The 16,391-nt window shown below is 45.0% G+C and overlaps 1 protein-coding gene across 5 annotated transcripts in view; it reads right to left on the bottom strand.

Moving 5' to 3' along the window:
• Window positions 1–231: 231 nt before the first annotated feature.
• The window catches only part of dpp6a (dipeptidyl-peptidase 6a), a 370,639-nt gene continuing 354,479 nt past the window's right edge, over window positions 232–16,391 (bottom strand). For all 5 annotated transcript variants that reach the window (XM_055881840.1, XM_055881843.1, XM_055881842.1 and 2 more), the window contains 10 exons: window positions 15,871–15,918; window positions 14,096–14,194; window positions 13,861–13,930; window positions 11,460–11,654; window positions 8,936–8,990; window positions 1,787–1,886; window positions 1,323–1,381; window positions 1,151–1,223; window positions 980–1,053; window positions 232–385 (listed from right to left, as the gene is read on the bottom strand). In XM_055881840.1, the coding sequence (XP_055737815.1) occupies window positions 236–385; window positions 980–1,053; window positions 1,151–1,223; window positions 1,323–1,381; window positions 1,787–1,886; window positions 8,936–8,990; window positions 11,460–11,654; window positions 13,861–13,930; window positions 14,096–14,194; window positions 15,871–15,918 (923 nt within the window). In that variant the 3' untranslated portion in view covers window positions 232–235. The remainder of the gene's footprint in view (window positions 386–979; window positions 1,054–1,150; window positions 1,224–1,322; window positions 1,382–1,786; window positions 1,887–8,935; window positions 8,991–11,459; window positions 11,655–13,860; window positions 13,931–14,095; window positions 14,195–15,870; window positions 15,919–16,391) is intronic.

Here is a 16,391-nt window from a genome sequence, read left to right as displayed (position 1 = left end):
ATCTGCAACGTGGCTGTCTCAGGGTTGATCTGCAACGTGGCAGTCTCAGGGATGATCATGCTGAAACGCAGGGGAATCACATAAGGTGAAAACAAAAAACAAAAAAAGGGCCAAAGAAGGTTTAAACCAAGAGGAGGTTGCATATCATGTGGATTGTGGAAACCAGGTATGGGGGCTGGCATTGTGCTTGGGCGCGGACTGGAGCTCTGGTTTGGGGGGATTGGTTTTGCCCAGGCTAACCCTCTTCCTCGATCTCCTCCTCCAGTATCTCCTCGAACACGTTGTCCGGTAGCCGGAAACACTCCTCGAAGAAGTTGACCAGTGACTGGCTGAGGTGCTGCCGCGTGGCCTCGCTGTGGATGAAGTGGCCCTCGTCTGGGTAGATCTGAGGGGGAACACAGCACACTGGTCACCACACATCCAATCACATTTCTCTGGATGCACATCTAGGTTCATTTAGGCCATATAAACATATTATTATTAACATCACCAATCAAGCCGCTTAATTTAATGTATCAGACAACTCCCAGTGGCTGAATTACTGATGAGGCTTAGTCAGTCAACACACAGCAGGGCATATAAGGGGACCTATGGGGCAGCGATAAACTAAACACTGACTTCTAAATGCTCCATATCTTAATGGGATTAGATGACCCTGTGAAAGCAAGCATCATAAGAGGGGAATATAATATCATTAAGTTAAATGGGGGGGGGGGGGTATTGTGTGGTGTAATCCCTCTGCTGGCGTGGGATTACAGAACTGGTCAGTGGTTTCTCTGTACAACAGCTCCAGCCCAAAATATACCTCCATAGAACAGGACAAATCACTGTGAAGAATTTTGATTTAGCATATGAGCAATGTCTCTGCTTCCCATGACACAATGTCTTGTGAGTTCCAGTTAAATTGGTGCACCTTATTGATGGTAGCCATTCTATACATCTAATTTATATGTGTGTAATTCTGGGAAGTAGCCCCCACCTGCAGAGTGTAGTTGGCGTTTTCATTGATCAGCTGGGCGATGAATTTCGCTGTGTGCTGGAAATGCACTTTTTCTAGTGAGAGAAAAGGAAACCAACACATATCATCTTATTGTTAAAAACACAAATAATTTTATTGGGCTAGAAATGTTTGATTTCAAGGTTCTCGTACCATCTGCTGTTGGATGAACAATCAGAAACTTCTTGTCCAGGAACTGAGATGCCCTGTGTGCTAGATTGGCCATCTGTGGATGAATGCCAAAGATATTATTTAACAACCCAATAGAAAAACACAGAGGTCATACATATGGAGTCCAAGTGAAGGCTTAATAAAGAAGGCATACCGCATATGCTCTTGGGTCAGGCTTGGGCTGTCCCAGGTATCTCTCTGAAAACGCTGATGCTGGAAGAGAGGTCATCAAAAGGAATGAATTCATTAGCTCACACCAAGGGATGTAGTGGTAAAAGCTAGCTCTAATAACACCATATAGCGTGTTATACCTCGTATACCTAAATACATCATAAACAGCAGAAAAGACTTGTCAGGTGAGCACTCAAACACATCCAGCACCAAACACTACCTTTCACTCTCTAGCAGCTTTTCAGATAGAAACCAGTCTGACACCCACACCTGCTTTAATTCACACTTCCCTCCCAAGTCTCTCTTTCTAATACACATGCTGTCACGCACACACACCATCTCTCTTCCTCTTTTAGCTGAGGTGATGCTAATACCATGGCAGGATGATGCTGGTGTGATTAACACTGACAGCATCTGTCTGGCACCATAGTGGCACACACACCTTACCATATAGGTCAAAGTCCGTGATGGGTGAGAGAGCCGCACCACATTTCACCAGGGAATCCTCGGCGCTGAGTAACAGGCTGGTCACATAGCCTCCATACACCTGACAGACAGACAGATAAAAGAGATCCTACATCAACATCAGGCTTCTCCACAGGCTACTGTAACTGATGCTTATAGACAGATAACCTTTGGGTTTATTTCAAGCTCAGTTTGAAGATTGAGTCTGGAGACCCAAGAGCAGTAGGTCATTAGCCTGGTCCCAGATCTGTTTGTGACATCTTCCTGTGGTCATTGTCATGCTATACAGCACATTGAGCACAAACAGATCTGGGACCAGGCTAGTAGCTCATGAATAATGCAAAATGTCCCAAGACCATTACTGCAAGTTGCAGCTTCCTCCATAGTTTAGGTTCCTCATTGTGGATGATTAGTTCAGTATGAAGCTAAGCCTATGTGGACATGCTCTAATACATCAGCTGCCTTTTTCCCAGTAAGACACATGGACTTGGCCGGAGGTAACATAATTATTCTTCCCTCTATGAACATCCTGCAGATGTGTCAGAATCTATCAACACTACATCTATTTCAGAGGTGTCAGAATCTAACACTACATCTATTTCAGAGGTGTCAGAATCTATCAACACTACATCTATTTCAGAGGTGTCAGAATCTATCAACACTACATCTATTTCAGGTGTCATAATCTCTCAACGCTACATTTTAATTTTAATTTCACCTTTATTTAATCAGGTAGGCCACTTGAGAACAAGTTCTCATTTCCGACTGCGACCTGGCCAAGATAAAGCAAAGCAGTGCGACAAAAACAACAACACAGAGTTACACATAAACAAACGTACAGTCAATAACACAATAGAAAAATCTATGTACAGTGTGTGCAAATGTAGAAGAGTAGGGAGGTAAAACAATAAATAGGCCATAGATGCGAAATAATTACAATTTATCATTAACACTGGAGTGATAGATGTGCAGATGATGATGCGCAAGTAGAGATACTGGGGTGCAAAAGAGCAGAGGATAAATAACAATATGGGGATGAGGTAGTTGGGTGTGCTATTTACAGATTGGCTGTGTACAGGTACAGTGATCGGAAAGCTGCTCTGACAGCTGATGGTTAAAGTTAGAGAGGGAGATATAAGACTCCAGCTTCAGTGATTTTTGCAATTCGTTCCAGTCATTGGCAGCAGAGAATTGGAAGGAAAGGCGGCCAAAGGGAGTGTTGGCTTTGGGGATGACCAGTGAAATATACCTGCTGGAGCGCGTGCTACGGGTGGGTGCTGCTATGGTGACCAGTGAGCTGAGATAAGGCAGGGCTTTACCTAGCAAATACTTATAGATGACCTGGAGCCAGTGGGTATGGCAACGAATATGTAGTGAGGGCCAGCCAACGAGGGCATACAGGTCGCAGTGGTGGGTAGTATATGGGGCTTTGGTGACAAAACGGATGGCACTGTGATAGACTACATCCAGTTTGCTGAGTAGAGTGTTGGAGGCTATTTTGTAAATGACATCGCCGAAGTCAAGGATCGGTAGGATAGTCAGTTTTACAAGGGTATGTTTGGCACCATGAGTGAAGGATGCTTTGTTGCGAAATAGGCCGATTCTAAATTTAATTTTGGATTGGAGATGCTTAATGTGAGTCTGGAAGGAGAGTTTACAGTCTAACCAGACACCTGGGTATTTGTAGTTGTCCACATATTCTAAGTCAGAACCGTCCAGAGTAGTGATGCTAGTCGGGCGGGCGGGTGCAGGCAACAATCAGTTGAAGAGCATGCATTTATTTTTACTACCATTTAAAAGCAGTTGGAGGCCACGGAAGGAGTGTTGTATGGCATTGAAGCTTGTCTGGAGGTTTGTTAACACAGTGTCCAAAGAAGGGCCAGATGTATACAGAATGGTGTCGTCTGCGTAGAGGTGGACCAGAGAATCACCAGCAGCAAGAGCGACATCATTGATATATACAGAGAAAAGAGTCGGCCCGAGAATTGTACCCTGTGGCACCCCTATAGAGACTGACAGAGGTCCGGACAACAGGCCCTCCGATTTGACACTATCTGAGAAGTAGTTGGTGAACCAGGCGAGACAGTCATTTGAGAAACCAAGGCTATTGAGTCTGACGATAAGAATGCGGTGATTGACAGAGTCTAAAGCCTTGGCCAGGTCGATGAAGATGGCTGCACAGTAGTGTCTTTTTTCGATGGCGGTTATGATATCGTTTAGGACCTTGAGCGTGGCTGAGCTGCACCCATGACTAGCTCGGATACCAGATTGCATAGTGGAGAAGGTATGGTGGGATTCGAAATGGTCTGTGATCTGTTTGTTAACTTGACTTTCGAAGATTTTAGAACGGCAGGGCAGGATGGATATAGGTCTATAAGAGTTTGGGTCTAGAGTGTCGCCCCCTTTGAAGAGGGGGATGACCGCGGCAGCTTTCCAATCTTTGGGGATCTCAGACGATACGAAAGGGAGGTTGAACAGGCTAGTAATAGTTGTTGCAACAATTTCAGCAGATCATTTTAGAAAGAGAGGGTCTAGATTGTCTAGCCCAGCTGATTGTAGGGATCCAGATTTTGCAGCTCTTTCAGAACATCAGCTGTCTGGATTTGATTGAAGGAGAAGCAGGGAGGGGGGGGGGGGGGGGGGGGAGGTGGGGGTAGCCAGGGGGGTAGGGGTAGCCAGGTGGAAAGCATGGCCAGCCGTAGAAAAATGCTTATTGAAATGATTGATTATCGTAGATTTTCGGTGGTGACGGTGTTTCCTAGCCTCAGTGCAGTGGGCAGCTGGGAGGTGGTGCTCTTATTCTCCATTAACTTTACTTTGTCACAAAACTTTTTGGAATTAGTGCTACAGGATGCAAATTTCTGTTTGAAAAGCTAGCCTTAGCTTTCCTAACTGACTGAGTATATTGGTTCCTGACTTTCCTGACAAGTTGCATATCGCGGGGGCTATTCGATGCTAATGCAGTACGCCACAGGATGTTCTTGTGCTGGTCAAGGGCAGTCAAGTCTGGAGTGAACCAAGGGCTATATCTGTTCTTGGTTCTCCATTTTTTGAATTGGGCATGCTTATTTAAGATGGCTGGGAAAGCACTTTTAAAGAGCAACGAGGCATCCTCTACTGACGGGATGAGGTCAATATCTTTCCAGGATACCCGGGCCAGGTCGATTAGAAAGGCCTGCTCGCTGAAGTGTTTTAGGGAGCGTTTGACAGTGACGAAGGGTGGCCATTTGACCGCGGACCCATCACGCACGCAGGCAATAAGGCAGTGATCGCTGAGATCCTTGTTGAAGACAGCAGAAGTGTATTTAGAGGGCAAGTTGGTCAGGATGATATCTAAGTGGGTGCCCATGGTTATGGATTTAGGGTTGTACCTGGTAGATTCCTTAATAATTTCTGTGAGATTGAGGGCATCCAGCTTAAATTATAGGACGGTCGGGGTGTTAAGCATATCCCAGTTTAGGTCACCTACAGTGGGGCAAAAAAGTATTTAGTCAGCCACCAATTGTGCAAGTTCTCCCACTTAAAAAGATGAGAGAGGCCTGTAATTTTCATCATAGGTACACTTCAACTATGACAGACAAAACGAGGAAAAAAAATCCAGGAAATCACATTGTAGGATTTTTAATGAATTTATTTGGAAATTATGGTGGAAAATAAGTATTTGGTCAATAACAAAAGTTTATCTCAATACTTTGTTATATACCCTTTGTTGGCAATGACAGAGGTCAAACGTTTTCTGTAAGTCTTCACAAGGTTTTCACACACTGTTGCTGGTATTTTGGCCCATTCCTCCATGCAGATCTCCTCTAGAGCAGTGATGTTTTGGGGCTGTTGCTGGGCAACATGGACTTTCAACTCCCTCCAAAGATTTTCTATTGGGTTGAGATCTGGAGACTGACTAGGCCACTCCAGGACCTTGAAATGCTTCTTACGAAGCCACTCCTTCGTTGCCCGGGCGGTGTGTTTGGGATCATTGTCATGCTGAAAGACCCAGCCACGTTTCATCTTCAATGCCCTTGCTGATGGAAGGAGGTTTTCGCTCAAAATCTCATGATACATGGCCCCATTCATTCTTTCCTTTACACGGATCAGTCGTCCTGGTCCCTTTGCAGAAAAACAGCCCCAAAGCATGATGTTTCCACCCCCATGCTTCACAGTAGGTATGGTGTTCTTTGGATGCAACTCAGCATTCTTTGTCCTCCAAACACGACGAGTTGAGTTTTTACCAAAAAGTTCTATTTTGGTTTCATCTGACCATATGACATTCTACCAATCTTCTTCTGGATCATCCAAATGCTCTCTAGCAAACTTCAGACGGGCCTGTACTGGCTTAAGCAGGGGGACACGTCTGGCACTGCAGGATTTGAGTCCCTGGCAGCGTAGTGTGTTACTGATGGTAGGCTTTGTTACTTTGGTCCCAGCTCTCTGCAGGTCATTCACTAGGTCCCCCCGTGTTTTTGCTCACCGTTCTTGTGATCATTTTGACCCCACGGGGTGAGATCTTGCGTGGAGCCCCAGATTCGAGGGAGATTATCAGTGGTCTTGTATGTCTTCCATTTCCTAATAATTGCTCCCACAGTTGATTTCTTCAAACCAAGCTGCTTACCTATTGCAGATTCAGTCTTCCCAGCCTGGTGCAGGTCTACAATTTTGTTTCTGGTGTCCTTTGACAGCTCTTTGGTCTTGGCCATAGTGGAGTTTGGAGTGTGACTGTTTGAGGCTGTGGACAGGTGTCTTTTATACTGATAACAAGTTCAAACAGGTGCCATTAATACAAATAACGAGTGGAGGACAGAGGAGCCTCTTAAAGAAGAAGTTACAGGTCTGTGAGAGACAGAAATCTTGCTTGTTTGTAGGTAACCAAATACTTATTTTCCACCATAATTTCCAAATAAATTCATCAAAAATCCTACAATGTGATTTTCAGATTTTTTTTTCTGATTTTGTCTGTCATAGTTGAAGTGTACCTATGATGAAAATTACAGGCCTCTCTCATCTTTTTAAGTGGGAGAACTTGCACAATTGGTGGCTGACTAAATACTTTTTTGCCCCACTGTAACTCCTCTGAAGATAGATCGGGGGCAATCTATTCACATATGGTGTCCAGGGCACAGTTGGGGGCTGAAGGGGGTCTATAACAAGCGGCATCGGTGAGAGACTTGTTTCTGGAGAGGTGGATTTTTAAAAGTAGAAGCTCAAATTGTTTGGGCACAGACCTGGATAGTATGACAGAACTCTGCAGGCTATCGCTGCAGTAGATTGCAACTCCGCCCCCTTTAGCAGTTCTATCTTGTCGGAAGATGTTATAGTTAGGGATGGACATTTCTGGATTTTTGGTGGCCTTCCTAAGCCATGATTCAGACACGGCTAGGACATTAGGGTTGGTGGGGTGTGCTAAAGCAGTGAATAAAACAAACTTGGGGAGGAGGCTTCTAATGTTAACATGCTTGAAACCAAGGCTTTTACGGTTACAGAAGTCAACAAATGATAGCGCCTGGGGAATGGGTGTGGTGCTGGGGGCTGCAGGGCCTGGGTTAACGTCTACATCACCAGAGGAACAGAGGAGGAGTAGGATTAGGGTACAGCTAAAGGCTATAAGAACTGGTCGTCTAGTGCATTCGGAACAGAGAGTAAAAAGAGCAGATTTCTGTGCACGGAAGAATAGATTCAAGGCATAATGTACAGACAAGGGAGTGGTAGGATGTGAGCACAGTGGAGATAAACCTAGGCATTGAGTGACGATGAGAGAGGTTTTGTCTCTAGAGGCACCAGTTAAGCCAGGTGAGATGTGGGGGGTGGAACAAAAGGGCTATTTAAGGCATATTGGGGGCTCTACAGTGAAATAAGACAATAATCACTAACCAAAACAGCAATAGACAAGGCATATTGACATTAGGGAGAGGCATGTGTAGCCGAGTGATCATAGGGTCCAATGAGTAGCGCTAGATGAGTCAGGGAGCCAATTACGTAGTCGCTGCTACGCTAGGCGAGCTGGAGACACGGCGATTCAGACAGCTTGCGGACCAGGGATAGCAGATGGGCATCCGGCGACGTCGCAACGGAAGAGCATGTTGAAATCGTCGTGATGGATCGGTGGGGCTCCGTGTCAGCAGTAAAGGGTCCAGGCCAATTGGCAAAAGAGGTATTGTAGCCCAAGAATTGGTTGGTGGACCTCTTTGGCTAGCAGGGAGGTGGGCCTAGCTCCAGGCTAGCTCCAGGCTAACTGGTGTTTGCTTTGGGACAGAGACGTTAGCCAGGGGTGGCCACTCGGATAGCAGCTAGTTAGCTGCGATGATCCGGTATAAATATTCAGAGCTTGCGGTAGGAATCCGGAGATGTGGTGGAGAAAAAGCAGTCCGATATGCTCTGGGTTGATATCGCGCTCTGCAGACTGGCAGGAATTGACCGGGTTGGGGCTGGCTGATGTTCGAGTTAACGGTGAGGACCGCTAGCAGTGGCTAACTGGCTTTCTAGCTAGCTTCTGATGGGGGTTCCGGTTCTAGAGTATAAAAATAGCAGGTCCGTACCACATTGGGTGAGGCGGGTGGTAGGAGAGTATATTCAGTCCGTAGATGGAAAGTGAGATTAAAATATATACGAAATATATACAAAGAAAATGATATATACACGGGACAGGACAAGACAAAAACACACGTCCGACTGCTACGCCATCTTGGATTTCGAAAAATTTGTATTTCAGAGGTGTCAAAATCCATGAACACTACATCTATTTCAAGTGCCAGAATCTATCAACACTACATCTATTTGATCCAAAGGTAACTGATAAGCTAGCAGCACACATCTAATATGTCTATTTTAAATTGACTTGCAACACCTAATTCCAGCATTGGAAAAAACACAGGTCAGCATGAACACTGACAGCTTGCACTGAAATTGAAGAGTGCAGCTAGCTAACTTAAAATAACCCTCAATAAGTTCCATTGAGAAAGCAGAGATTCAAAGAACCTCCGTTGTGATTTCTATATTGAAAAGCAGGGTGATTAGCACATCAAGTCAGTATCCAGAATGATAATGCACAATACAAGGGGATCAAGGGAATTCCATCCAATTCAGATACTACTACATTCAACCTATGAACCTAATAAATTATCAGGAGAAAACGGCTCTTACCTTGCCATAAACTCCAATCCTGGTCTTGTCAACATATGGCTCTTTAGATATAATACTGAAATGGAAGAGATTAGATTTGGATAGGTTAATCTCAGAATGAAGACTTCCTGGTCTTGACTACCTCTTCCAAGTGTGTCTGCTCAGTTATTTAGCTAGCTGTCCATGTCATAGCTCGTTAGCTAGCTGGCCATGTCATAGCTCGTTAACTAGCTGGCCATGTAATAGCTCGTTAGCTAGCTGGACATGTCATAGCTCGTTAGTTAGCTGGCCATGTCATAGCTCGTTAGCTAGCTGGCCATGTCATAGCTCGTTAGCTAGCTGGCCATGTCATAGCTCGTTAGCTAGCTGGCCATGTCATAGCTCGTTAGCTAGCTGGCCATGTCATAGCTCGTTAGCTAGCTGGCCATGTCATAGCTCTTTAACTAGCTATCCATGTCATAGCTCGTTAGTTAGCTGGACATGTCATAGCTCGTTAGTTAGCTGGCCATGTAATAGCTCATTAGCTAGCTGGCCATGTCATAGCTTGTTAGCTAGCTGGACATGTCATAGCTCGTTAGTTAGCTGGCCATGTCATAGCTCGTTAGCTAGCTGGCCATGTCATAGCTTGTTAGCTAGCTGGCCATGTCATAGCTCGTTAGTTAGCTGGTCATGTCATAGCTCGTTAACTAGCTGGCCATGTCATAGCTCGTTAGCTAGCTGGCCATGTCATAGCTCGTTAGCTAGCTGTCCATGTCATAGCTCGTTAGCTAGCTGTCCATGTCATAGCTCGTTAATTAGCTGGCCATGTCATAGCTCGTTAACTTGCTGGCCATGTCATAGCTCGTTAGCTAGCTGGCTATGTCATAGCTCGTTAATTAGCTGGCCATGTCATAGCTCGTTAGCTAGCTGGCCATGTCATAGCTCGTTAGCTAGCTGTCCATGCCATAGCTCGTTAGCTAGCTGGCCATGTCATAGCTCGTTAGCTAGCTGGCCATGTCATAGCTCGTTAGCTAGCTGTCCATGTCATAGCTCGTTAGCTAGCTGGCCATGTCATAGCTCGTTAGCTAGCTGGCCATGTCATAGCTCGTTAGCTAGCTGGCCATGTCATAGCTCGTTAGCTAGCTGGCCATGTCATAGCTCTTTAACTAGCTATCCATGTCATAGCTCGTTAGTTAGCTGGACATGTCATAGCTCGTTAGTTAGCTGGCCATGTAATAGCTCATTAGCTAGCTGGCCATGTCATAGCTTGTTAGCTAGCTGGACATGTCATAGCTCGTTAGTTAGCTGGCCATGTCATAGCTCGTTAGCTAGCTGGCCATGTCATAGCTTGTTAGCTAGCTGGCCATGTCATAGCTCGTTAGTTAGCTGGTCATGTCATAGCTCGTTAACTAGCTGGCCATGTCATAGCTCGTTAGCTAGCTGGCCATGTCATAGCTCGTTAGCTAGCTGTCCATGTCATAGCTCGTTAGCTAGCTGTCCATGTCATAGCTCGTTAATTAGCTGGCCATGTCATAGCTCGTTAACTTGCTGGCCATGTCATAGCTCGTTAGCTAGCTGGCTATGTCATAGCTCGTTAATTAGCTGGCCATGTCATAGCTCGTTAGCTAGCTGGCCATGTCATAGCTCGTTAGCTAGCTGTCCATGCCATAGCTCGTTAGCTAGCTGGCCATGTCATAGCTCGTTAGCTAGCTGGCCATGTCATAGCTCGTTAGCTAGCTGTCCATGTCATAGCTCATTAGCTAGCTGGCCATGTCATAGCTCGTTAGCTAGCTGGCCATGTCATAGCTCGTTAGCTAGCTGTCCATGTCATAGCTCATTAGCCAGCTGGCCATGTCATAGCTCTTTAACTAGCTGTCCATGTCATAGCTCGTTAGCTAGCTGGACATGTCATAGCTCGTTAGTTAGCTGGCCATGTCATAGCTCGTTAGCTAGCTGGCCATGTCATAGCTCGTTAGTTAGCTATCCATGTCATAGCTTGTTAGCTAGCTGTCCATGTCATAGCTCGTTAGCTAGCTAGCCATGTCATACCTCATTAGCTAACTGTCCATGTCATAGCTCGTTAACTAGCTGGCCATGTCATACCTCGTTAGCTAGCTGGCCATGTCATAGCTCGTTAGCACCCGGCTGGAACACAGCATGACCATATCAAATCACTAGCAGAAAGGAGAAAGATAATGTAGCCCCACTCTATAGCTACAGCTGCCTAAACAATAGTTAGCTAATAAATTGGAGATGTAAACTGTGCAAATAAATAATTTTCCTTTCTACATGTTAAATCACTAAACATATCCAGACCTCCGCTTATTGACTGCTCTTCAGTTCATATGACAGTGTTAGGACAGTCTTGTGAAAGAAGTCTAAGGTTGCGTCCCGATTCTCCACCCTTTTCCCAAAGTGTGCACATTAATTAAAGAATGGTGAAAACTCCATCCAGCCAATTATTACACTATTCCAATGCTTTTAAATCCATAACTGGAAGTGTGCAAGTGCACAGTTTAGTAGAAGGGTGGAGAATCAGGACACAACAAAGGTTGAAGGTACCTACCTGAGGGCCTCCAGCTGGTCCTTCTCCTCGAACACGCCCAGCTTCCTCTGGACGCGGTGCAGCAGGTTGGTCCCCTGGAAGCCACTGCCCCGCCCGTCAAAGCGAACCACCATTGCCCCGAAGCTGCTCACCAGCACCGTGGCCCAGTCTATGTGGAATTGCTCTGACACCATCTGGCCACCGGGGGTGCCATCGCTGGATACGAGAAGGCATGTTTACTCGTTAATCTATGGGTATTTCTCTCTCTCTGTCTCTAAAATAAATGCATACAGGTGTGTCCTCATTTACCCAACATAGAGAAAAGGACACATTGTCTTTATAGTAGTGCCACTCATTGTCTTTATAGTAGTGCCACTCCATCCAGAAATGAACCAGGGTGAAAAGACTAAAAGTTATAGTCTACTGTATGTTTCTCCAACCTGCAGGCAAAGGCATGGAGAAAGAGATGGTGTGATAGAGGAGGATAGGAGGGTTAATTAAAGGGGGATGGAGACCTCATTTGCAGTGTAATTACCGGTAGTGCGGAGGAGAACGAGTTGCCACTTCTCTGCCTTAGATTAATAGCCCTGATTAAAGCTCAGAGTTGGAGGGTGATTACAGTGGATTTGGAAAGTATTCAGACCCCTTCACTTTTTCCACATTTTGTTACGCTACAGCCTTATTCTAAAATTTATTAAATAACACACCATACCCCATAATGACAAAGCAAAAACAGGTTTTTAGACATTTTTGCAAATGTGTTAAAAATTCAAAACAGAAATACCTTATTTAAATAAGTATTCAGACCCTTGCTATGAGACTTAAAACTGAGCTCAGGTGCATCCTGTTTACATTGATCACCCTTGAGATGGTACATTCAATTGATTGGACATGATTTGGAAAGGCTTACACCTGTCTATATAAGGTCCCACAGTTGACAGTGCATGTCAGAGTAAAAACCAAGCCATGAGTTGGAAGGAATTGTCCATAGAGCTCCGAGACAGAATTGTGGCGAGGCACAGATCTGTAGAAGGATACCAAAAAATGTCTGCAGCATTGAAGGTCCCCAAGAACACAGTGGCCTCCATCATTCTTAAATGGAAGAAGTTTGGAACCACCAAGACTCTTCCTAGAACTGGCCGCCCGGCCAAACTGAGCAATTGGGGGAGAAGGACCTTGGTCAGGGAGGTGACAAAGAACCCAATGCTCACTCTGACAGAGATCCAGAGTTCCTCTGTGGAGATGGGAGAACCTTCCAGAAGGACAACCATCTCTGCAGCACTCCCCCAATCAGGCCTTTATGGTAGAGTAGCCAGACGGAAGCCACTCCTCAGTAAAAGACACATGACAGCCCGCTTGCAATTTGCTAAAAGGCACCTAGAGGACTCTCAGACCATGAGAAACAAGATTGAAATCTTTGGCCTAAATGCTAAGCGTCACACCTGGCACCATTCCCACAGTGAACCACAGTGGTGGCAGCATCATGCTGTGGGGAGGTTTTTTAGCGGCAGGGACTGGGAGACTAGTCAGGATCAAGGGAAAGATGAATGGAGCAAAGTACAGAGAGTTATTTCATGAAAACCTGCTCCAGAGCGCTCAGGACCTCGGACTGGGGGGGGGGGGGGGGTGAACCCAAAGCACACAGCCAAGACAACACAGGAGATGCTTCAGGAGAAGTCTCTGAATGTCCTTGAGTGGCACAGACAGAGCCCAGACTTGAACCCGATCGAACATCTCTGGAGAGAGCTGAAAATAGCTGTGTAGTGGCGTGCCCTATCCAACCTGACAGAGCTTGAGAGGATCTGCAGAGAAGAATAGGAGAAACTCCCCAAATACAGGTGTGTCAAGCTTGTAGCTCCATACCCAAGAAGACACGAGGCTGAAATCGCTGCCAAAGGTGCTTCAACAAAGTACTGAGTAAAGGGACTGAATACTTACCTAAATGTAATATTTGCTTTGTCATTATGGGCTATTGTGTGTAGATTTATGAGGAAACAATACAATTTAATCATTTTAGAACAAGGCAGTAATGTAACAAATTGTGTAAAAAGTAAAGGGATCTGAATCCTTTCTGAATGCACTGTATCTTTCCTGATGAAGCAGTACTTGTTGTGAAGGAGCTGAAGGCCAAACAGTGGAGATGGATAGCTACATTGTATACAACACCATAGTCGCTAGAGCAGTTGTGTGTGTGTGGTTTGGTTTTACTATCGTTGTGGGTACCAGAAGTCCTCACAAGGATAGTAAAACAAGGAAAGGGCTATTTTAGATATAGGGGTTAGGTTTAGGTTTATAATTAGGGTTAGAATTAAGGTTAGGTGTTAGGTTAAGGGTTAGGTTTAGGGTAAAATACATTTTTGGTCCCCACAAAAGCAAACGTGTGTGTGTGTGTGTGTGAGTGTGGTAGGGTCTGTATACTCACACAAGGAGGAGCAGAGGATAGTGCGATGAGTCCACAAAGCTGGCAGGTTTGAGGATCTGCATCGTTAGTGCTACACAACAAGAGAAAGAGTGATCAGTACGCGTGTTGTACAAAAGCACTACGGCCTCATTATCCGTTCATCTGAAGAAAACAGACTTTAGCTGATACATTTTCATTATGTAAAATGTGCTGCTGAAATCTCATTCCCTTATTGTTAGAGTGGAACATAACGTACTGTAATCCTCGATGTTGATCTCCTTGTATTCCACGCGGGGCATCTGCATGGAGTCCAGCCTCATCCTCAGATTCTCATTGGTCTCCAGGTCAAACACCTCTGCAGTGATAAACATCATGGCCTTAGTTTATGGCTAAGGTTGCTATGGCTACCATGGTCTAAGGGCACATACTGTAGGTGTTCAAAGGGCATAGGTGTTGTGGTAGAACGTTGGGCTGGACGTTGTGATGAAGCTATGCTTACAGCATGTCACAATAGAAGAGAACATAGGGAAGTTATCAGAATGCAGAGGTATCTCTCTCTGTCTCAGTCCCTCCAATCCAATCTCCTTCCCTCTCCCACCCACCCTCCCTGTCTCCCTCCCTCTCTAACACCCTCCTTGCATCCACTGACACACTGTGATAAAGACAGATCAGCAATGTTGGCTGTAAATATAAATTAAGACTTCATAATGGCTGGCACCGAGATCAGGGGCCCTCGAGTTGAGCCTTGACAAGCCTTATCTTGGCATGCTGAGATTGAGATTGGACTAGTAACAAAAGGAGTGGGTGTTTTGATCAGGGGGTGTTCTCTCCTGACTGTGTGTGTGTGTGTGTGTGTGTGTGTGTGTGTGTGTGTGTGTGTGTGTGTGTGTGTGTGTGTGTGTGTGTGTGTGTGTGTGTGTGTGTGTGTGTGGTCTCCACAGAGTACACAACAAACACAGTAATGCAGCATGGTTTTTATCCCCGCCACATCAGCAATTCAATACTAATTTCAGAACTACTTTAATGGTTCCAGTTAGAAAGCAGAGTTCCTGCCAAAAGTAGCTTGTTTAGTTTTTTGTTTACTACTATATGCACTAAAATATGACTGCAGAGGGCACTTTGTACACATTGCTATTCCTCCAAGTGTACATGCTGTAATTAACCGTAAACAAAGACAGGGAACGTCTTTCATTACAGTGGGAAGGTCATGTTGTTATGAGGACATCCACCCAGCTAGGTAATGTAATCAGTGTCTGCCAACCGACTGGGCTGAGGCTGCAACCATTGACTCAGCAGAAAGCAGACTGGCCTTGTTGTGCTGTCAATGGTAAATCTTAGTATGCTGTCCCCATTTGATGAGGTCACACAGTTGTGGGTGGTTATTTTGTGAATCAGGGGTGGAGGGCAGGGCTTTTATTCTGTAAACACAGAGATAGATACAGTTGTTTTATCTCCATGGTGTTAAAGAGTTATATTTCAGGGGTGATGCTGAATGTTCTACTCATGGAGAGGAGTGGATGTCCTACAGGTGTGTGAATCATCTTCTCCCTGACCCACACATGGCAAGTCAGCAATCAGAACTCAGAATAATGGAGTTAGTGTATGTGTGCGTGTGCGTGTGTGTGTGTGTGTGTGTGTGTGCGCGCGCGTGCGTGCGTGCGTGCGCATGTGTGTGTCTGTGTCAGGAGAAAAAGGCATATTGAAGACAGAGGAAATAAAGATCATGCATTGTGTGTCTGGGTGGTCTATTTTTCTGTGTGATGTATGCCTCTTATGACCCATGACCTTCAACTCTGGACCTGAAAGCCAGTTCCACTGCATTTTTTCATTGTTCTAATCAGGTACTGATTTAAACCTGGGACACTAGGTGGGTGCAATTAATTATCAGGTAAAACAGAAAACCAGCAGGCTCCGGGACTTAGGGTGTATGTGACTAATAAAATTTGATTTGATTTGATTTAAGAGTTGAGTACCCCTAACCTATGTTTTCATGTAACAGAATCCAAATAGAATCTTAACTAGAAGACTCACTCTGTCTGTCCTGTGTGCTGTATACTGCTACAAACGGGACATCAGGGCCTGGAGAAAGACCAAAACAGAAACAAATGTGACCAAATAAGACAACATTAGACATCGCTCCCATTAGTTTGTGGTGGCACTACTCTGGTTCGTCTTGGTCTTGTCTCGGTTTAATAGTACATTCTGTGGCTCCTTGTCATGTACAGACATAGGATCTTAATTTGAGCCAGTTTGCTACAGCAAGAAAATAATCCTGCAGCAACCGGAAATGTGAATTATTATGTTGATTATAATTTATTTACATTACTGTAGGGGTTGATACATTTTTCATAAGTCTGAAATTTCAAAGTGAAAATTACAAACATCAGAAGTCTTTTTAAACCGCAAATACACTACACATTTTACATTTCCTGCATTGTAGGACAGTTCTCAAGCAACAGGGTGATCAAATTAAGATCCTACATCTGTACAACAGTGACTGCATGGTTCAAAATGTATCTCCACTGTCCATAGTTCTGGGGAAGCAAGAGGAT

Source organism: Salvelinus fontinalis, chromosome 25 (genome assembly GCF_029448725.1).
Source record: "Salvelinus fontinalis isolate EN_2023a chromosome 25, ASM2944872v1, whole genome shotgun sequence".
NCBI lineage: Eukaryota > Metazoa > Chordata > Actinopteri > Salmoniformes > Salmonidae > Salvelinus > Salvelinus fontinalis.
Note: the sequence above shows the minus strand (reverse complement) of the source record. Positions and strands in the feature narration are given on the sequence as shown.